The sequence below is a fragment of the Notechis scutatus genome, chromosome 2 (assembly GCF_049901735.1).
Source record: "Notechis scutatus isolate UNSWTSFEM ecotype Mainland chromosome 2, rNotScu1.2, whole genome shotgun sequence".
NCBI classification, from domain to species: domain Eukaryota; kingdom Metazoa; phylum Chordata; class Lepidosauria; order Squamata; family Elapidae; genus Notechis; species Notechis scutatus.
In genome coordinates, this window is record NC_142010.1 from 260648263 (window position 1) to 260671611 (window position 23349).

Sequence of the window (23349 nt, forward strand, 5' to 3'; positions counted from 1 at the left end):
AAGAGGAGGAGAAGAAGGAGCAGCAGTCCAGATCTCCCCCTATCCCATGCTCCTAGAGAAATACATTTTCAGCCCAATTCTAGACATATCTACATGGAAAGTAATCCCATGGAATCCAATGTAGTATCTTTCACAGAACAGCCAATATCATTTAAGAAAGTCTTAAGAGGGGAGATTAACTTGAAAATTATAATGAAAGAAAACTAACCTGAAACTGAAAGGAACCTATGTTTTTAGTGATTCTGAGAGAGATGGACAGTTCAGAAATGTGAAAAACAAGTAAATAAATACACATATTTTTTTTTAAAATAATAATCTGTCTCCCTTCTCTACTTGTTTGCCCATCAACAATTGTCTAGATTGTATTTTGTTGTTGTTGTTGCTGTTGCTTCTGGTTTTGTTGTGTGGCTTCTCACTTTGGTGTGCTTTTAACAGAATAACAGAGATGGAAGAGACCTTGGAGGTCTTCTAGTCCAACCCCCCCTGCTTAAGCAGCAAACTTTATACCATTTCAGACGAATGGTTGTCCAATCTCTTCTTAAAACTTCCAGTGATGGAGCACCCACAATTTCTGGAGGCAAGCCACTCCACTGATTGTTTTCACTGTCAAGAAATTTCTCCTTAGTTCTAGGTTGCTTCTCTCTTTGAAAAGTTTCCATCCATTGCTTCTTGTCCTGCCTTCAGGTGCTTTGGGATTGTACATTTTATTATGTAGAGTATCTTTTAGGCTCAATTTTATGTCTAGTGACTGCATGGCAATGTCTATGCACCTTTCCAAGAAATAATACAAAAGTGGTTGGCCATTGTTTCTTTCCATTTTTAAACTCCCCTGTCTTTCTTGAAGATTTCCTGGTGATTTCTCATCCCATTCCACCACAATGTATCCTAACGCTGTATAGCTTTTCGGGATGAGCCAAGACCCATCCTCCAGGGATGTCCATTTTGTGATGGAGAACTTGTTAATAAGGCATGGTATTACACAATGACACCTTTCAAAAGTAAAAAACGTGAGGGAAAAGTGGGTGTGAAGTGTCAGAGAGAAAAAGAGGGAGGAAGAGGTATCTGGTAGGTCCAAAAAGTTACAATCTGTTCAGAAGCTGCCTCTAACAAGCTATAATCTGTTTACACCTATTCCAGTCAGTCTGGGAACCGGTGTTCAATGTTCCCCCTAGCGAGCACTCCAGATATCTGGAAAATCACTCTAAAAAAGCATTTCACCAGGGGAAAAAGAAATTGTGTCTGGGATATTCCCTACCTCCCCCTTCATTTTCTACATCTGTAAATAACCCCACTCTCCCTTCCTCCTTCTCTCCCTTCCTCCACTTCTCCTCTTTTTCTCCTCTCTTCCTCTTTTTCTCCCCTATCTCTTTTTCTTTCTCCCTGCCATATCTTTCTCACTCTCCCCCTTCCTCTCTCTTCCTCTCCCCCTTCCTCTCTCTCCTCTCTTTCTTTCATCTTTTTCTCCTCTCTTGTCTCTCTTTCTCTCTCTCTGTCATCTCTCTCTTTCTCTCTCCCTTCCTCCTTCCCTCTCTCTTTCTCTCCCCTCTTTCTCGTCTCCCTCTCTCTCTGTCATATCTCTCTCTTTCTCACTCTCTCCCTTTCTCTCTCCCTCCTCCCTTCCTCCTTCCCTCTCTCTCCTCCCTCTTTCTCTCCTCTCTCTTTCTCTCTTTCTCACTCTCTCCTCTCCTCCTCTCTCCCCAGCCCCGTCTCCCAGGTTTAAGACTGCCAGACGGGTAGTACAAAAAAAAAAAAAAAATGCGAGGCGGGTTGGCCCTAGAAATTAGCATTGCTATCTACGCCCGGCTGAGAATGTGAGCTAATCTCCTGCAGCAGAGCCGTTAAAATAATTGATGAATGTGGGCTGGTGTCTCAGGAGTGGAGGAGTATTGGGTGGGGGGAGGGGGGAGAAGGGGGGAAGGGGGCGGGGGAGGAGGTACTGATTTCACTCCGGTAGCGTCAGAATTGCGTCAATTTGGGTTTCAACCACGTCTTCGGGCTCCGAGCTTCGGTGAGTCAGAAGACTCGAACCAGCGGACAAGGGGCTCACGAATCGCCGTGACGGAAGGGAGGACCCGACCAGGCCTGCCTTCCCTTCCGTGTCTCTCTCTCTCTCTCTCTCTTTCTTCCCCCCTCCCACCAGCGATTCCTCTCTCTACCTCTTCCTTCTCCTCCTCCTCTTTCCCAAACCTTCCCGGGTCTTTCGGGCTGGCGCTGGCATCGCGTCGGGAAACATCGCGTCCTCCCCTCTGGTTGGTGGGCTTGCGCGCGTGTTGCCTTTTGCGCCGGTTTCCGCCGGAGGGAAAGAGGCAGAAGGAGAGAAACCTTCAGCACCTTGGACAGCGCACGCAGCACAAACAACATGGCTCCGATTACAGCCAACAGGGAAGAATTTGGTAAGTAAGATTTATTTTCTTTCTTTCTTTCTTTCTTTCTTTCTTTCTTTCTTTCTTTCTTTCTTTCTTTCTTTCTTTCTTTCTTTCTTTCTTTCTTTCTTTTTAAAGAGAGAAATTACAAAAATGCGAATCCAGGTGGGTTTCATTTCTCTCCCTCCCCACCCCCCCACAGGTCTTTCTCAGGCAAAGTAGATGACTCTGCCATTTTGGGCTCCTTAGGGAGTTTGGACCCTTGGAAGCCTCGGGCAGTGTTTCCACTTTGATCTTGGGTGTGTGTGTGTGTGTGCCCCCTTCACCTCCGTTTCCAAGCATCTGTGGGAGGATGGGTGGTGGATTGGGCAAAAGTTTGCACCTTTCCAATCTGCTGCTGCTTTTAGACGTTCAAATTATCCCTGTTTTATCCTTCTGTCTTCCTTCTCCTGGTGTTGCAAACAGAATATAAGGACCAAGGACCCGGGGTAAGGGGGTTGAAGAGAAAGAAAGGATGGATTTGCCTTAATCTTTGTTTAAAGGAAGCCCTGAGTGAGAAGAGCATGAGTCATTTCGAACCTCTATTCCACATGCTCTTAAAAAAAAAAAATCGGTCATAATTGCTTCCGTTAGTGCAAGGGTAGCTACTAGACACTTAAAAAAGATTAGTCATCCATCTCAACATTCATATCATCTCTCTAAGTAGATGTCTGTTTGCCTCTTGTCATAAGTGTTGTTCCTTGGATAATGCACCTAAAGTGTTACCTCATGCTTTTAACTCAGTGCAAGATTTCAGAGAGAAACTTAAAGTGGCTTTGGCTGCTTTGGCTCTTACCTAACATCAAAACCTGAAAATTAGAACAAAATCAACCCTTGATTGATTTTTTTTCCATCTGCTGGAATGCTGAATAAATAAGCTTTTATTTGTTGACCAAGAGAAAAATGCCTACATAGGTTTCTTTTTTTCAGGTGTTTAACTGTGGGGAAGATGAGTGAGTGAACATTGTCTCATTGATTGTCTTTGCCATGTAATGCTCTCTGGGTACCACCTTTGCCGACAAAGTATTGTGCTTTAAACTCCTGATGGTCTCTTCTGGGACAATGGGATTATTCCTAAGCAACATATGTTATTTCTTCCATCCCTGGGTCAAATCATTCTTCTGGCTTTCCGTTAGAATAAACCAGTTCAATGTTGACTGCAGTTTGCATGCAGAGAGTGTGAAAGTGTTTTTTTCATATCGACGCTCTTGAAATCTGCCTTGTTCTTTTTCTTGATAACTGGTAGAGTCTCAAAAGTCAGCATCTCGTTCTCACACAGATGTTAGAATACCTAGGTGAGCCTAGGAAAACAGCGTCAAAGCAGATGGTGTTCCCACTGGTGATTACGAGAGAGCATGATGAGTTGGGATTTCTTCTTGTCCATCCCCCTCCTAGGTGCTTCTAATTTCATTTGCGACAGGCTGCTCACCTCCTAATTGACTTTGGGAAGATAATTAATATCTGTAACTTTCTCCCAGAAACAATCTTCTGGGTGGAGGATTCTAGAAAGTACTTGCAAACACATCGGTTGACAGTTAAAACCTGTTCACGGGAGATAATACCCACCTGAACTTCCTTCTAAGTGTCTTATAGAAATGTCATTCCCTCCCTGCTGATAAGTTGTCCCTCAACTGGAAGAGATATTAAAAAAGGGGCGTGTGAAGGGAGTTAGTGACATAGAAAGAGGATACCTGGAACTGACCCCGTCACCAACATCTTATCCCAAAGCAACATTTCCCGTAGACTAACGCACAACCATGAGTTGTCGTCTCATTAATCAACCCCAGTCAAAATGGAAAAGTCCTCTCCTCAAAAAGCCAGAAAACCTTCGTGCCAGAAGCTAATGCTTCCAAAAATGACAATGGTCCATACTCAACCTTTTCAACGCTTGCTTAGTAGGTCCATTCATTGTCCCATAATTTTAACAGAGGGGTGAGTCCGCTACCCTTCTGCTATTCAAAAGCGGAGTCCTTCTCTCTAAGAACGCATCCACTTCTCCTTTCCAGAAAATCCCCCTGCAAGAAAGAATGCAGCCCACATTTCCTTGCTTACCTATCCCCACGCATGAAAGACACACTTCTTTTCTGCATTAATATTTCATGTGTTCCCATTTTGCCTAGGCTTCCATTTGGATTGCTGTTGCCAGCGCCTGGTGCTTAAACTTGCTGGGAAATGTTACTTATGGGCAGAATCAGCTTTCCAATTAGTGGCGTTCATTTGGCCCTGTGCTGCTTACTCATGAAATGCTAATGATCTTCTCTCAGTGTCCCACTTTAACCGTACTCCAGATGTCATTGCAGCTTCCATGCTGTTTTCCCTATTGCTGGCTAGAATGTGGGCTCTTTTCTCTGAGTGATGGAGAGAAAGGAAATCATAGTTGTTGTGCTTGCAGAAGGAGACACTAAATCCTTGTTCTTTAGGCATCTACATTTGCTGGAGACTTCTGAAAATCCTGATCGGTTTCTCCTGCAACTAGAAAAGAAAAAATAAACCATGCACATAAGAGATAATGAAATAATGGGGAAGAAAAATCATTGTATCTTATTTAGATCAACACTGAGCTTTATACCAGCATGCCAGACTGGTGGAAAAACTCATAAAAGTTAACATTTTCCTGCTGTATTATAATATATTCTGTAAAATCTTTGTATAAAGATGAAGTTTGCTGAACACAAGGGACAAAGCAAAGACTGTTATGAAAGTGAACATCATGGGAATAATATATTTCAATTTTTTTTTTATCGGCCAGACAAAAAGGCAAATGGGAAGGATGTAAGAGGGAATCAAACATCTTTGCATACTTAGTGAATCGGTAACTTTGTCTAGGAAACCAACAAAATTTAATTGCACCAGGCTGTTTATTACAACCATGATTGCTAAACTCTATTTCTCTCGATCATGCATGCATCTGGAGAAAAATCTCCAGACAGATTTTTTTTTCATAGATACCTGCAGGGGGCACAAAATGAATATGCTTTCTCTTAGTATATTGTACAGTCGAATTGCTTCACTCTATCATTTTGCCGGATTCTTGCTAAGTTAACTATCACTTGTGAGCTTTGAAGCCCACTGTTCATATGTTTGTTGACATTTGCTTTGATTTGCAGATGAAATCCCAACTGTGGTTGGGATCTTCAGTGCCTTTGGGCTGGTCTTCACCGTCTCCCTCTTTGCTTGGATCTGCTGCCAGCGCAAATCTTCAAAAGCCAACAAGACTCCTCCTTACAAATTTGTCCATGTGCTGAAGGGTGTTGATATTTATCCGGAGAACCTCAACAGCAAGAAGAAGTTTGGTGCAGACGACAAAGGGGAAGCCAAAAACAAGCCTATTATGCCAAAGACATCTCTGCATCTTGACCTGGAGAAACAAGATCTGAATGGCAACTTCCCCAAAACAATTCCTAAAGTACCAACTTCTTCAGATGTTGAAGGCTTTACTCCAAAACTCTTTCCTGAGAGGGAAAAAGATTCAGTATCTCCTGACAGCTTGAAGTCAACCACCTCAATATCTTCCGAAGAAAAGCAAGATAAATTAGGGACTCTCTTCTTCTCCCTAGAGTACAACTTTGAAAAGAAGGCTTTCATGGTGAACATCAAAGAAGCAAGTGGTTTACCAGCCATGGATGAACAATCAATGACTTCTGATCCATACATCAAAATGACAATACTGCCAGAGAAGAAGCACAAGGTGAAAACTCGAGTACTGAGGAAAACCTTAGATCCAGCTTTCGATGAAACGTTCACCTTTTATGGAATCCCTTATGCTCAAATTCAAGATCTGAGTCTCCATTTTATGATTCTGAGTTTTGACCGGTTCTCCCGCGATGATGTCATTGGAGAAGTCCTATTTCCTTTATCAGGAATTGAGTTATCTGAAGGAAGGATGCTGATGAACAAGGAAATCATCAAGAAAAATGTTAGGGTAATTGATCTTACTTATTGTTTCCCCCTCCCTCCCAACTTAAGAAGTATTTTGAAGAGGTGAGTTGTACGAATAGTAGTATCATGTTGACATTTTGAAGAAATGAATGAACTAGACCAGGGGTGTCAAACTTGCGGCCCACGGCAGAGGTGGTATTCAAGCAGGTTCTGACCAGTTCTGGAGAACCGGTAGTGGAAATTCTGAGTAGTTCGAAGAACTGTCAAATACCACTTCTGACTGGAGATTTTACAGCATTCTTCCCCTGCCATGCCCACCAAGCCACGCCCATGGAACTGGCAGTAAAAAAAATTGACTCCCACCACTGGCCCACAGCCGGATGTGTCACATGGTGGCCATGCCCACACCCAGTTTAGCAAAGGGGAAAAAGTTGCAATATATCACGTGACAATGCCATGATGATGTGAGTTTGACACCCCTGAACTAGACATTCTAAACAGGATAAAAGGATTTGTAAACCAGTATCCTGTCTATGGAGATTCTCAATCAACCAGGTTAGGGTAGCCCTAAAGGTGCTTTACCAAAAGGCAACTGAACTTTCTCAAGTTTTTTTTCCCCTTGAAAATATTTCAAGAAAAACATCCAGTTCTGCAGATGAGAAGTCAAATGTTTTCAAGGAAAAACAAAACAAAACAAGAAAGTCTAATTTTGGAAATGCACTCTTGGGGTAAACCAATATTCTCTTTTCACTTATATCAGGCCAAGCAAGAAAGGAAATGATTTATAATGTGATAACTCTTGAGGGAATCTCGGTCTCACTTTCCCAATTCCTACTTAGCATTTAGCCCACGTGTTTGGGCATTTAAGATAACAACTCACTTTTAGAGTTGTGTACAACATAATGGGATAAGCCATATCGCAGAATATTACAAGGTGTTTTAAACGAGCCAGACCACAGGTCATTGTCGCTGGTAGCAGCTCTCCAAAGGGATTGCCGAGATCCAATCTGTAGATAATGATTCATCCTCCCTGTAGTTAAAACTTGGTTTGATGACCCTCTGTGCTGATTAACAGGAATAGATCCTGCAACAAGACAAATTCAGTGTAGGAACTTGCATCAGCACAAAAACCCACAGGACATATTTTGTGTTATCAGCATCAAGGCATTGAACTCAACTCATCACAATAGAGCAGCTCTCTTATGCTCTGATTGATTAGAGTACGGGGCCATAATGCTGAACTGTTTAATAGCTGTATGAGTGGGCTCACAGATTTGGCAGGATCAGCAATAATTCAGACATAATTCACCTTGGTGATAGGATAAAGGAAATAATCTACCGACTGAGTTTTACGAGCCTTCCTCGAAAGACAAACTCATTTCACAGGAGGCAAACCAGGAGAAACCTTGGTTCCTTGTCGAGCATAGTGTAGCAATCAAAGCACAAAGATATAAGTCAATAGTTTACGAGCCTTGACAGAAACAAGAAATTAGACAACAATCCCCAGGACAGCTGTAAACTGTTGATTAAACTCTATCAAGAGGGAATCAGATCAACTGCCAAAGGGCCAATTCCTTTCCTTTTTCTATTGAGACAGTAATATTAATATTTTATTTGTGATTAAAAATATTGGGAGACAAAAGACTAATTATCGACACGGTCTAGACTGAGAGTGGTCTAGGTGCATCTCTATCAAACAATAAAGCATTATAACAGAGTTGGAAGGGGCCTAGGAGGTCTTCTAATCCAGGCAGGAAACCCTATACCATTTCAGATAAATGCTTGTTCAAACTCTTTTTAAAAACATCCAGTGTTGGAGCATCCACAACTTCTGGAGGCAAGTTGTTCCACTGATGAATTGTTTTCACTGTCAGGAAATTTCTCCTTAATTCTAGGTTGCTTCTCTCCTCGATTAATTTCCATCCATTGTTTCTTCTGGTGCTTTGGAGAATAGGTTGACTCCCTCTTCTTTTTGGCAACCTTTTAGCTTTTGGAAGGCTGCTATCATGTCACCCTTCTTTTAATTATACTAGACATACTCAATTCCAACAACCCTTCTTTATATGTTTTAGTCTCCAGTCCCCTAATCATCTTTGTTGCTCTTCTCGGCACTTTTTCTAGAGTCTCAACATCTTTTTTTTTAACATCGTGGTGACCAAAACTGCATACAGCATTCCAAGTATGGACTTATTAAGGCATTATAAAGTGGCATTAATACTTCCTGTGATCTTGATTCTATTCCACTGTTTATGCAGCCTAGAACTGTGTTGGCTTTTTTGGCAGCTGCAGTACAATGGCTGGTTCATAATTAAGTGATTGTCCACCAGGACTCCAAGATCTCTCTCACAATTGCTAATACTGAGCCAGGTTCCACCTATCCTATACCTGTGCATTTGGTTTTTCTTGCCTAAATGTAGAACCTTAGCTTTTTCGCCATTGAATTTTATTTTGTTAGAGAGGACACAATGTTCAAGTCTCTCAAGATCCTTCTGTATCTTAAGCCTATCTTCTGGAGTATTGGCTATTCTTGACAGCTTGGTGTCATCCACAAATTTGATAAGTTCCCCATCTATCCCCTCATCCAAATAATTGATGAAGATATTGAAGAGTACTGAGCCTAAGACAGAACCTTGGGGTGCCCCGTTGCATACTTCTCTCCATGTAGATACAGTTCCATTGGGGACTACATGTTATCACCTACACATTAGAAATTACAGAATACTCTATGAATTGGAATAATGAGTATCATCACCCATACAAATGCCACACCCATCTGAAATATATTCAGGACAGGATGAGGAATCAAAAGTCAGCATCCTTACCCACTTTTCCCTTATGGAGTATCAAAGGAATATTTGCTAAGCAAACTCACCCACTAAATTCTAGATCTATAATGAGAACATCTATAAACGTTCAAAATGAAAATGGTATAAGGCCTTATAGATTTTTGTCATTCAAATCTAGGATTTAGTGTGTGAGTTCGCTTAGCAAATATAAGATATAGAAAGGAAGGTAGATGATCTTGAAAGAAACATTCAGGAACTGATATCTAAGCAAAAAGTACTATTTTTTAAAGTCCAGAGTAATGAGATAATATTTCCAAATGAGCAGGACAGGTGCTTCCCTAATTAACTGGAGTATCAGAGGGGGAGGAGGTATAGTACACTCAGAATACAGAATTACAAGTTGTAAGGAACCTTGGAGGTTGTCTAGTCCAACCCTCTGCTTGAGCAGGAGATCCTATACTCAGGCTCCATTTTTCTAGCCTATCTCACTAAATAATAGTTTTAGTCTTCCTGGGCACTAGATTTCCTGGTCTGGTCTACCTACTGAAGTCAGGTCATTCTGCAATAAAAATAAGGGTATTATTGGTTTGGACAGCAAATCTGGTTTTTAAAATAGATTTTAACTCATCTCAACAGGTGACAGTACTTGGTTTACTTTGTTTGAGTTCAGAAGGGAAACAGAATTGAGCTTGATAAGAGACCCCTATTAAATACCAATGTTATATGTTTGAGTGAGATGTTGAAATACTTTTTTGAAGAAGGCAATGATAAAGCACTTTAATGCTTTTGAGGAAACATCTCAGAATAACAGAATAAAAGAATTAGGAAGGACCTTGGAGGTCTTCTTGTCCAATATCCTGCTTAGGCAAGAAACCCTATACCATCTCTCTCTCTCTCTCTCCATCCTATCCTATCCTATCCTATCCTATCCTATCCTATCCTATCCTATCCTATCCTATCCATCCTCCCATCCATCCATCCATCCATCCATCCATCCATCCATCCATCCATCCATCCATCTATCTATCTATCTATCTATCTATCTATCTATCTATCTATCTATCTATCTATCTATCTATCTATCTATCTATCTATCTATCTCAAGTGCAGGAAATCTAGAGTCCAGGCAATTCAAATGAATATAGGTTGATTGCATGATATTGCTCTCTACAAGAATCTGAATTACTAATGGTGAAAGGAAATTGGCAGTTGATAAAAGTCAATGGAATCCAAGGTGGGCTGGACTTACATCTCTTGTGGGTGTGAAGGGACTTGAGACTAATGATGTGTTTGACCCCTCCCTTGGGCTCAACCTGGTCATCTCCTACAATCTATCATCTCCCTCCCTCCATCTTTCTCATATATCTATCATCTGTCTTCTGTTCTATCTATCTATCTATCTATCTATCTATCTATCTATCTATCTATCTATCATATTTCTTTCATTCTTTCTGTCTGTCTGTCTGTCTATCTGTCTGTCTTCATCTGTATCTCTATCTCTCTATCTCAGCTATGCATATTGACCAACAGATGATATTTCCATAGACTATAAGACTAAACTCAAATTCTAGGTCACTCCTTGTAGAACCAAATGGCACCATCCCTTTACTGAAGGAGTTTTACAGAAACTCAATACTACCTTCTAAAGAATAGTCCAATATTAAAAGGATTGCTGAAGGTGGGTTGGCTGTTGGAGTGGGTATAGAATAGCGGTGAGATGCAAATATTTATACTACTGGTTCTGTGGGCATGGCTAGATGGGCATGGCCGTGTGACTGGGTGGGCATGGCTTCTTTTTTTGTGCAGCACACACACCCCATGCTCCATTTTTTTTGCCTCCTGGGCCTCAGGGAAGCCTCCTGGGGGGTCATTTTTGCTCCCAGGAGGCTTCCCTGAGGCCCAGGAAGGCAAAAAAATGGAGCATGGGGGAGCTGTGCAGCACACACACACACACCGCACTCTATTTTTTTTTTTTTTGGCTCCTGGGCCTCAGGGGAGCCTTCTGGGTGAAGCAGTAAGACAGCAAGGGCCCTCCCGGTTCAGTTGATTATCAGAACAGCTGATGGTTGGAAAGAAAAAAAATACTGGTTCAGTTGAACCGGTAGCTGTTTTTTTAACTACCAGTTTGGCTGAACAGTAGCATTTTTTACTACTGGTTTGCCTGAACCAGGACGAACGAGTAGAATACCACCACTGGTATAGAAGAAGAAAAGAGCAAAATATTCTGGGTAGGGTCTTGATATCCTGAACAGGATAGAAGAGGAGAATTTGTTGGGGAGCCGAACACCTCATCTCTTAGAACTTGACTTTATCATCTGCTAGACTTGTATTGGGCACTTCTGCCCGGTATTACCTGTGGGTGTGGCCAAGGAGTGTCAGAACAACAATAGCATCATTGTAGCATAAGCCCCATCTCTTTTTGATGAGCATCATGACATTGCATGCAAGTTCCAATGTTGCAATGCCTCAACGGTGAGATGCAATGAGTTGTTGCTCTAGTGATAAAGATGCATTAAAAGTCACGTGCAATACACCTTCAACTTGCCGTGGTGCATCTCTTAGGATTTTTTTTATCTTGACTTACGTTCCTTCTCCCTAAATTGGGACATGGCAAAGTAAGAAAAATAGGCTTGTAAATTGCAATTGTAGTCAGTCATCCAGGCAGATCAATACACATCTGTTGTAGAAGCCTTGTTTATGCCCCATATTTTCATCCTTTAATCGTTCTGTCCTAACTTTAAGGTATGAATTTCACCCTTGGAGAAGCATGGTATTTAAGATGAGGCTGATCAAAGCGAAAGAAGCATCTCTAATGATTAATGAACGTTGGGTGATTGTCAGTTGATTCTGCCATGGCTGGTGATGAATGGATTTTCCTGCTTCAACATGCATATGAGAACATAGAATATTATTTTAACTGTGTTGATCTAAATGATTAATGAGCTTCGCTAAATCATTAACCATCCAATATCACATTCTTGAGAATTCCCAACCAATGTGGGGAAAACTACTACATATCTGGGCAGAAATATTGCAAAATCTGCTACTGGAGTTGCTGAAGTTCATTTACTGCTAAATGATAATATTGGCCAACATGGGATGAATTCAGTTATTTGGCATGCAAAAATGTTATTGGAGAAAAATTAGGATTGATACATTGTGTTCATCTGTAGTGGAATATATAAACTAATCCATAAAATGACAGTAAATCCCACACCCTTGTAGCTCTCATGATGTTACCTAGATGGGTAATGAAACACCTGGAAGAAAATAATCAAGCTCAGTGAGCACCAAGGATCCCACAGGCCAACCCTGATCTACAAATATTGTCTTCAATCAATCAATCAACCAATCACCAAGCCCAGTATATTCTGCCTTCCAGTAAATCCAATGACAAAAACTTTGATTGTAATGGCTTTGATTATTGCCTGTTATTGCCATGGATCAAATCCATAGTATATGCCAATTCTCTTGCACAAATTCCCAGTAGTCTACTAAACTTCAGTTGGCCAATCAGAATAAGCAGCTTTTAGGATGCAGCCATCGGTTTTATTATTATCATCAGGAGTTCTGGCTCCCATTCTAAATGTTTTCTTTGCCCCACTGAATTTCAGATGGTTTATGACCAGATCAATATCTTTGATATCAGGTTGCAAATCAGCTTGGAAACATCTTCAGCTTTAAGTGGCAGCCCATTTCCTATTAAAACCCCAAATCTAATACATGTTTCAAAGCTCAGGCAACCAATATCCCGACTTGAGGACCTGCCAGTATATTGACTTTGGGATAATTGCTTTCAAAAGATCAAGCATCAAATCAAATTGCTTCGATGTGTAGCAAACAATATTCCCATCTAGAGTGTTTTATGGCTTTTAATCCATTTCTGACTTGAAGGGATGAAAGCTTGTTTAGCTTACATTTCCTAGCTTATATATTTTGTTCCCACAAGGTGACCATATTGTTTTCTGTAAAATCTGATTTGTATCTGATATTTTCTGGGGTCCATTGACATGTTAATTCATCGTCTGTTATTTGTGACCAGATTTCGAGATATTGTTTCCAAGGTTTTGTTCTGTATTGGAGGGTTTGAAGTTATCATTTCATTTCCTCAAGACAACAGAAAAAAACAGAATAAGAAAGTTAGAAGAGGCCCCGGAGTTTTTTTTCGTCCAACCCCCTGCACAAGCAGGAGACCCTATACCAGGGGTCTCCAACCTTGGCAACTTTAAGCCTGGAGGACTTCAACTCCCAGAATTCCCCAGCCAGCAAAGCTGGCTGGGGAATTCTGGGAGTTGAAGTCCTCCAGGCTTAAAGTTGCCAAGGTTGGAGACCCCTGCGGCCTATACCATTTCTGACAAATGCTTGTCCAATCTCTTCTTAAAGGTGGAGCACCCACAATTTTTGGAGGCAATCCTCAGTGGTGGGATTCAATTTGTTTTACCACCGGTTCTATGGGCATGGCTTGGTGGGTGTGGCAGGGGAAGGATGCTGTAAAATCTCCATTCCCACCCCACCCCTCTAACCTGCTTGTCATCTCCGTTCTCCAGTGCATGAAGACCCAGCCAACCAGCTGGGACTCGGAAGGCAGAGAAGAGATGGGGGCGGGGCCAGTCAGAGGTGGGATTTGCCAGTTCTCCGAACGACTCAAAATTTCCGCTACTGGTTTTCCGGAACTGGTCAGAACCTGCTGAACACCACCTCTGAACCTGTCCCACTTATTTAATCCTTCTCTCTGTCGTGAAATTTCTTCTTAGTTCTAGGTTGCTTCTCTCCTTGTTTAGTTTCCACTCATTGTTCCTTGTCTTGCCTTATGGTGTTTTGAAGAATAGGTTGACTCCTTCCTCTTTGTGGCAGCGCCTCAGATACTGGAACACTACTATCATGTCTCCCCTAGTCTTTCTTTTCACTAGAGTAGACATACCCAATTATTGTAACCGTTCTTCCTCCAGCCCCCTAATCATCCTTATGTTCATCTCTGCACTCTTTCTAGAGTCTCAACATCTTTTTTTTTTTAATAATATGGTGATCAAAACTGGATGCAGTATTCCAGGTGTGGTCTTACTAAAGCTTTATAAAGTGGCATTAATACTTCATGTGATCTTGATTCTATGGTATCTCTCTATTAATGCAGCCTGGGATTGTATTGGTTCGGTCACAAAATGATATTGTCAGTGTTTGAAAGATGAGTTTCAGGTAACAGTTTCAAAATTATATCACAGTTAAGAGAGTGAAAGGAGGTAAAGCTGGCTCAAATGTATAAAATATGAGTGAGTATTCAAAGTTAAATGATGCATCATAGCCATCTGGTGAAATCTAAAGGTCTGAACAGATAGTTTTCGCATTACAATCATTTGTTTCATGGCGTTCAAAATTAGATACGGGTTTATGGAATTCACAGGGGCTGGTCTTGGATCTCTTGTGGCTGCACAATGATTGCAAACTGGTGATGCTTTTAACCCTATCTTCTTGCTCAGTCTGCTCATCTCCTACATAAACACCATTATAGAAAGATCCCCCCATATACAGAGAGACAGACACACACACACAGAGAGAGAGAGACAGACAGGGAGACAGAGAGAGAGAGAGACAGAGAGAGACAGAGAGTCAGACAGACACACACAGAGAGAGACACACACACAGAGAGAGAGAGACAGAGAGACAGAGGGAAAGACAGGCACAGAGAGAGAGACACACACAGAGAGAGAGAGACAGAGAGAGAGAGACAGAGACAGAGACAGAGACAGAGACAGACACAGAGAGAGACAGAGTCAGATAGACACAGAGAGAGAGAGAGAGAGAGAGAGTGACAAAGAGAGAGAGAGGGAGAGAGAGAGACAGAGAGACACACAGAGAGACAGAGGGAGAGACAGGCACAGAGAGAGAGACACACACAGAGAGAGAGAGAGAGAGAGAGAGAGACAGACACACACACAGAGAGAGAGACAGAGAGAGACAGAGAGAGGGAGAGAGAGACAGACACACACAGACACACAGAGACAGAGAGAGACAAAAGAGAGAGACAGAGAGACAGAGAGACAGAGGGAGAGACAGGCACAGAGAGAGACACACACACAGAGAGAGACAGAGAGAGAGAGAGACAAAGAGAGAGAGAGACAGAGGGAGAGACAGGCACAGAGAGAGACACACAGAGAGAGACAGAGAGAGACAGAGAGAGAGTGACAAAGAGAGGGGGGGAGACAGAGAGACAGAGAGACACACAGACAGAGGGAAAGACAGGCACAAAGAGAGAGACAGAGAGAGAGAGAGAGAGAGAGAGAGAGAGAGACAGAGACAGAGACAGAGACAGAGACAGAGACAGAGACAGACAGAGAGACAGAGAGACTTCAGCTGTAATCCAACTGAGGCGTGCCTGGTTTGTTTCAAACATCTTTCTCAAGTAAAATGTGGTTGAAGTGTGACTTGGCAAATTCTCTAAAGACAGCCCCGATCGTTCAAAAACATTGCATTGCAAAATTATGACATTGCATGTTATGTGAACCCAACCGTGGTAGCTTATTCAAGCAGATGAAATTGAATCACAGCATCAGGTAGAAAGGACCAATTGGCTCCATCCATGTTTTGAAATAATGTCCAGATTTGTCATGGCTTCTCAGGTTTTCATGTGTTTACTAGACAAAACACTTTACTAATTAAAAAAAAAAGAGAGAGAGATGGAAATACATGAAATTAATTGGTCCAGATTTACTAGAACTAGCTTGTTCCTTTGGTTTCAGTTGTAGATGATTTCAGTTTCTAGAAGTTCGGGCCTGTGTTTATCATCTTGTTTTTTTTGTAAAAAATAATAAAGGTGGGATACAAATGAATAAAAATAGTGGGAAGAGATAGATAGAATGATAGAATGATAGATAGATAGATAGATAGATAGATAGATAGATAGATAGTAGATAAATTGATGAATTAATAGATAGATAGATAGATAGATAGATAGATAGATAGATAGATAGATAGATAGAGAGGGATAGAGGCAGATAGATAGATACAGACAGACAAATAGACACACACACAAACACATACAGAGACACAGACAGATTCATCCATATATTCATTCTCCAAACTAGAAATATTTTGTTGCTAATGGTCATATTGCAAATCTTGTCCGTCTCTAGATTTGAAGCAGCTCGAAGCATAACAACTCAACAAATTTATCTCTTTACTTCTGCAGAAATCTTCCGGACGTGGTGAATTGCTGATCTCGCTTTGTTACCAATCTACAACAAATACGCTCACTGTGGTTGTTTTAAAGGCGAGGCATCTACCTAAGGCTGATGTTTCAGGATTATCAGGTAATTTGAAAAGGAGACCACATGCAATGGCATTGATGGATTCTCAGCTGGTGAGGATGGGGACTGGCTGAACCTAGGAATTTAGAAATTACAGGGAAGCAAATGATTTTCTATAGATAGGAACTATACTTGTTTTTGTTGGTTTGTTTAAAAAAAAATGTCTCAGAACTGCTTTTGAAAAAGGCAGATTGATGAATTTCTCTTTGGTGGACTTATAAGCGACTCTAATTCCCAGAGAGATAAATTCACATTAAAACCAGAACACAACATGTGGGGTGGAAAGATAAAATGTGACATGAATTGTGAAAGCCGTTCTACATCATCCCCTCCAGACATGTTTGTGGAATAATATCAACACATGCAACATACATCAACTTTTCTTGAACTGGAACTAAGTGGTTCTATCTACCCATAAAGTTTAATGTTGACTCATCCTTTATAAAGACATTGTAAGTCTATGCACTTTTGAATTGGCTCATTATTATTCTGCATTGGCTTTGCCTCTAAGCTCTCATTTCCAGAATTATTAGCAATAACCATTCAAACCCAGGGAATAGGGAAGCTGCCAAACACCCTTGGAGATGTCATAGAGTGTGCTTTACTACAGGGGTCCCCAAATCCCAGGCCGCAACCCACAACTGGGCCATGGCCAGTGGTGGGATTCAATTTTTTGTACTACTGGTTCTGTGGGCATGGCATGGCTTTGTAGGTGTGGCTTGGTGGGCGTGGCAGGGGGAAGGATACTGCAAAATCCTCTTCCCTCCCCATCCACTAACCTGCTTTCCAGCTCTGTTCTCCTGTGCAGGGCAATCAAAGAAGACCCAGCCAATCAGCTGGGACTCAATGGGAGGCAGAGAATAGATGGGGTTGGCGGGACCAGTCAGAGGTGGGATTTGCTGGTTCTCCGAACTACTCAAAATTTCCGCTACCAGTTCTCCAGCACTGGTCAGAACCTGCTGAATCCTGGTAGCTTATTTTATGGCTAGTTTGGTGAACTGGCAAATCCTATCCTGACTGGCCCCGCCCACCCCACCCTGCCTCTCCCAGTAGTCTCCATGTGGCCCATTTTGGATGCCAGGTAAGTGCGGGGCCTGTGTGGAGGCTCAGGGAGGGCGAAAAACAGGCCTCCCAGAGGCTCTGGAAGATTGGAAACAGGCCTGTTTTCAGCCTCCAGAGGGCCTCCAGAGCTCAGGAAGGCCGTTTTCGTCCTCCCGGAGGAATGAGGAAAATCTCTGGAGCCCAGGGAAGGTGAAAATGGCCACTCCCAGCCTGGTGCAGGAGGCCGACTAGGCCACGCCCACACAGCAATCGGGCAGAGAACCCATTGCTAAAATTTTTGAACCCCACCCCTACACGCATGTATGTGTGCTGAGCTGCCGCTCATGTGAGTGAAGCTGCGTGTGCATTGGCCTGCTGCTCATGTTGCCTGGTTCCCCTCTCCCCCTGTCCCAGTGGGCTGATTGGGGACCACTTCTCTACCATATAAAATACAGTCTTTGCAGCCTTTCTCGTTTGAGGTTCTGTGGCAATGTAGGGATTCATGAAAGGTTGCCATGGGTTCTCCAAGAGATTAGGACTGCCAAATCATCATCATCATCATCATCATCACCACCACCATCATAATCATCATCATCAATTTTTGATCTTTGCATGCCCTACGATGCTAGTTAATGGAACAATAGAATAACAGAGTTGGAAAAGATCTTGGAAGTTGTTCTGAGCTAGCTCCTCAAACAGGATAAACCCTCTGACACGAACTCAAAAGATTCCTTGATTAGGGGTTTTCGGTTTGTCGGCTTCGCGGCGGTAGGGATTCGCGAAGCTGCGCGATCCCTGCCGCGCTAAGCCGTTTTGGGGCTCCGACCCGGACGGGTGCGGAGCAAGGCTGCCCTGCAGGGTAGCTGAAGGTAAGGGGATCCGGAGGAAGGGTTTGGGGTGTTGCAGACCCCTCCCTGGCGGCAGACCCCTGTTACCAGGGCGGCAGCGGCGGTCCGTAATGGCCGCCACAAAGAGATTGACAGCCGGGCAAGTATGCGCAGGAGGAAGAAGAGAAAGTTATTGAAAGTAAAAGTTCTTCTTGGTGGAGCCCAGGGCTTTGAGATTTATCTAATTTAATTCCTGGAAAAGATGGTTTTCTGATGATTTCTTCCACAAGAGAAAAAAAGCGGCTATTTTGAGGTGCTGAAGGAAAGTTTACTCTCCCCTCCCGACGGAATTAAGCCGGAAGGAGAGGATAAAGAAAATATATTAATTTGGATCTTGTTGGAGGAGATGCCTTGAAGACTTGAGGACAGAAATACAATCTTAATAAGGCTTTAAAATATAGACTTGGATTCTTTTTTTTTTATTTGTTTGATACCACCCTGGAAGAGGAAGGGGAATTTTGGCTTGCTTGGATTTATTGAGGATTGTGGATTTTGGGATTGTTTTGCCTTTCTCTCGGAATATTTGGTTGGTGTAAGAAGAAAGAGGAATAAAGAAAAGAAAAGATTTATTTATAATGGCTTTCCTTTTTGAAGACCTGAGGGATGAATATGAGCAAACAAAAGCAGCCTGCAAAGATGGCATGGAAAAAGCTTTTCTATTTCTAGAAATGGCGCTGGTCAATTATCAACAGACAATGGAACAGATGGAAACGGAAGAAGAACAACAAGGAAGAGACAGAAGACGCCATCTTCATTGAATCCCAAAACTTATCTAAGGAAGAAGGAAGGAAGAGAGCAAGGAAAATGAAGGACTTAAGATCTAAAAAACATTTGAGAAAGAGAAAAATATGATGCAAAGTAAATATAATGATAACAAACAAGAGAAAAAGGGAACACAACAGAGAAGGGATCCCAGCAAGGTAGAGGCTAGAAGAAGAAGGGGGTAGGAAGATTTGGTGGGGGAAGAAAGAAAGGGAAAGGCGGAGAAAAGCCTCAAAGCTTTAAAATTGGATGGGAGAAGAGGATTTTTTTAGAGACAAAGGATGAAATATAATTTTCTGTAAGAAAGATTCTGCTAAGGTACAGAAGATGGTATTGTAATATTTATATTTGAAATAGTAAATTAGAATGGTTTAAGATTTAATAAGAAATTAAAATGTTGAAGTTTTTAATAATGATTGATTTTTAAAATGTAATAAAATATCGAAGGAAAGGAGGATACAATGTATTTAAACATTTTTGGTGGATAGAATGTACCAAGCAGAACCAAATTGGGTATTTGTTATGCTGAATGTTAATTTTACTAACTTAGGGGAGGATAGAAAGGCATCATACTCTGATTAGTGATTTCAGGAGAATTTTTTTTTTTATTATAAGAAGAGATAGAGGGATAATTGAATGGGCAAAAGATACAAATTTAATGATTTAATTAAGATGGATTAAATAAGATAGAAATGTGAAGAGTGATATGTGCTATTATTTTAGCCCATGCAAAGAGAGGTAACTGGGGCCAAGGTACTTTACTAAAAGATTTTTTTATGTTTGTTTGTGTTTGTTTGTGTTTTATGAGAATATTGGGGAAATTATTGTAGAAAGACAGGGAAAGATTCAATATGTAATGATTTGTTTGTTGTTGAAACTTTTAATAAAACTTGTTTTAAAAAAAAAAAAAAAAAGATTCCTTGATTAGGAATGCTGTCAGCCCCGGCAAAAAAAATCTCTCTCGGGGTAACAAGTCCATCTGTTCAGAAGATGAATGCCACACCTATTCATCCCCGCCCCCTGCCTTTTATCTCCAGAGCTAGGTGGGGCCTTGCTAGCAGCGGTGGCTGTTCCATCCCAAGGATCGGCCCATAGATTTCCACTGCTCTCCTCTCCTCTGCCTTTTGGGCATCCATGCATTAGGCACTGGACCCAGCAGTTCCTCTTCTTCTTCATCAGCCACCTCCAGACCTGGGGGCTGTTGACTCTCCATCTGAGGGCTGACGGACGGCCCAGACTCCACCCCTCTCTCTCTCTGCCAACTCCATTCCCTCTTCCCTCTTCCCCCTTGGAGCTCCCAGGTTGCCCTGATGCTGATCCAAACACCCAGGCCTCCTCCTCCTCCTCTGATTTGGCTGCTGGAGGGGCCAGCAGCTGACAGGTCACAACATAAGTCTTCTACTCAATCCCCTGCTCAAGCAGGAGACCTTATACCATTTCAGACAAATGGTTATCCCGTCTCTTTTTGAAAGCCTCCAGTGTTGGAGCACCCACAGCTTCTGAAGGCAAGCTGTTCCACATATCAACATCTCAGGAAATTTCTCCTTAATTCTAGGTTGGTTCTCTCCTTAGTTTCCATCCATTGTTTTTTTGCTCTGGTGGGAATTTTTATGTGACATGACTCAGTTGCAGATATAATAATTTTAATGCATGGGTTTCCAAGGCCTGAACATTCTTTCATCCATGGTAAAAGGTTTCAGAAAGGCTGCTTGGTAGAATAACAATGCACGTTTTTTTTTCCTTGGGTTGAGAACTTGCCTCCAAGTTATGAGGGCTCCAACACTGGAGGATTTTAAGAAGAGTTTGGACCACCATTTACCTGAAATGGTATAGGGTTGGACTAAAAGACCTCCAAGGTTCCTTCCAACTCCATTATTCTGTTAACTGTTATCTGTTGATAAAGACTTGAGTCCTGTATGGAAGAGGCTACAGAAGAGAAGACACAGGAATGTTCCAATCCCTTAATTTACATCATTTTTGGAAGACTAAGTCAGGGGCGTCAAAGTTGATTTCATTGAGGGTTGTATCAGGGTTGTGTTTGACTTCGGGGGGCCAGGGTGGGCATGGTCTTGGTGGGCATGGTGGGGGGGTGGGCTGTAGTGGCCCAAGCGTTCTGCCAGTGAAAACAGGCTCCCAACCTCTTGTTTTGGGTGTGACAGCCTCCTGCAACCCTCTGCCAGGGAAAACGGAGCTCAGGAGGGCCACATGTAGCCCTCACGAGTGCCGTTTTTGGCTGGGATGGTCTCCTGCAACCTCTGCCAGTGAAAACAAAGCTCAGGAGGGCCACATGTAGCCCTCATGAGCTCTGTTTTCAGTGGGGATGGCCTCCTGCAACCCTCTGTGAGTGAAAATGCTTGGGCAGGACATGTGCAGCCCTCTGGAGCTCAGTTTTCAGCAGTGATGACCTCCTGCAATCCCCTGCCAGTGAAAACAGAACTCAGGAGGGCCATGCAGAGGCACCATGGGCTGGTCCTTTGCTGTTTCCAGGGTGGCCCCATGGGCCACATCTAAGCACCCCATGGGCTGAATCTGTCCCCCTGAGCCTTGAGTTTGATACTCCTGGTCTAAGTCAGGGGTCAGCAACCCATGGCTCTGGAGCCACATGTGACTCTTTCATCCCTCTGCTGCAGCTCCCTTTTGCCAGTCAATTGATAGGGCTTCCAGTTAGGACAGGTAGAGGAAAAAGGATTCCACACTAGGAGGAGACTCTATGGTGAGTGAACTGGACTTCCAGTTGGCTCCAGAATTGAATGGGGAGCTTCCGGTTAGGACCTTTGCAGCTCTTTGAGTGTTTAAGGTTGCCAGCCCCTGGTGTCAACTAAAAAAATACTTCTTTGGTCTTTTTAGCTGCCAGCAAAAAAAGGAGTGGGGAAAGTAGTGCATTCCTTAAATGCTTCAGATAATTGCTAGGCAGCTGAAGCTGTTGGCAGGCAGGATTATTACTGGAGAGCAGGATTGATGACTCTTGGCTATGGATATGTCCCATTGGGGAATATACATCCAGGGGGTGGGGGGAAGACCAGGGTCAAGGGTGAAATGAATGATGTGTCTTAGAGTTGGCTGCACCCAGGTAACGCTGGCATGGTCACTCCTAATAAATAAATAAAAATTTAACTCTGAGAGATGCAGCTAGAGACTGATAATTTGAATGGGGGTGGATTTGTCGGAGCCCTGACACCTGGTCTTAGTCCAACCGTCGTATGTTACTTCCCTTGCAGACCCTTATGTCAAAGTCAACCTTTACCACGCCAAGAAACGGATCTCCAAAAAGAAGACGCACGTCAAGAAGTGTACCCCCAACGCGGTGTTCAACGAACTCTTTGTCTTCGATATTCCCTGCGAAGGTCTCGAAGAGATCAGCATCGAATTCTTAGTACTGGATTCCGATAGGGGGTCCCGGAATGACATCATCGGCCGGTTAACCTTGGGGGCTTCGGCGGAAGGCACGGCTGGAGAACATTGGAAGGAGATCTGTGAATATCCCAGGAGACAGATTGCCAAATGGCACATGCTGTGCGACGGCTAACAGAAAGGAGAGAGAAGGATGGACTTTTTCAACAAGAAAAATCCCATAGGCAAGGATCCGTTTTCTTTCTTTGCAATGTATAATCACAGGCTTGTGCTCTTGGGGGAGGGGTGGGAAAAAAATCTTTATTGTTATCACTATTGTTAAGACTGGATTGAACTATCCCAACAGAAGGTAACTGACGTTTTGGTTGAGGTTCTCTTCTCTCTTTCTCTCTTTTTTTTGGCAAAAAAAAATATCAAACCATCATCCTGTATCCCAGGTTCATATTCTGCAAGAGAATACACTCCTTTAGAGAGACATTCAGTGCTGTAACCACAAACTGAAACTGGTTTCTTTTTTTAAAAAAAAAAACTAATCTATTATGAATCGTATATCATCATGGTTACCATGGCCTCATTGCTCAATTTAGAAACACCCGTGTTGTTGTAATGTCAAAAACCACGAAGCAAATGAACGGAAAAGGACTAAAATAAGAGGCGCAAATGGGAAAGAAGCTCATCTTTTGATTTGATTTTTTCCCCCCTTTTCTTACGAAACCGTAAGAGTTCCCTCATGCTTCAAGGCATACAAAGAGTTGGGATTATTTTTTTGAACAGCCTGCATTTCACATTATCAGTCTAACTTGCTCCTTTTTCAAAGAAGGAGGTTGCATCGTTTAGACTTCACACAAAGGACTTTTGAGATAAATGCATTCAGCAGTTATGTTCTCATCCTTGGTAGGGTTCACTTCGTTTAATCAAGGGCTTAGGAGGGAATGTAGGT

At 42.4% G+C, this 23349-nt stretch overlaps 1 protein-coding gene across 1 annotated transcript; it reads left to right on the forward strand.

The window, feature by feature from the left end:
- The first annotated feature begins 1989 nt into the window (after positions 1 to 1989).
- Positions 1990 to 22822, forward strand: SYT4 (synaptotagmin 4). Its single transcript, XM_026687714.2, has 4 exons — positions 1990 to 2393; positions 5510 to 6324; positions 16251 to 16371; positions 22277 to 22822. The coding sequence occupies exons 1-4, from the start codon at positions 2360 to 2362 to the stop codon at positions 22582 to 22584; spliced, it is 1278 nt and encodes a 425-aa protein (XP_026543499.1). The 5' UTR covers positions 1990 to 2359; the 3' UTR covers positions 22585 to 22822.
- The last annotated feature ends 527 nt before the right edge of the window (positions 22823 to 23349 follow it).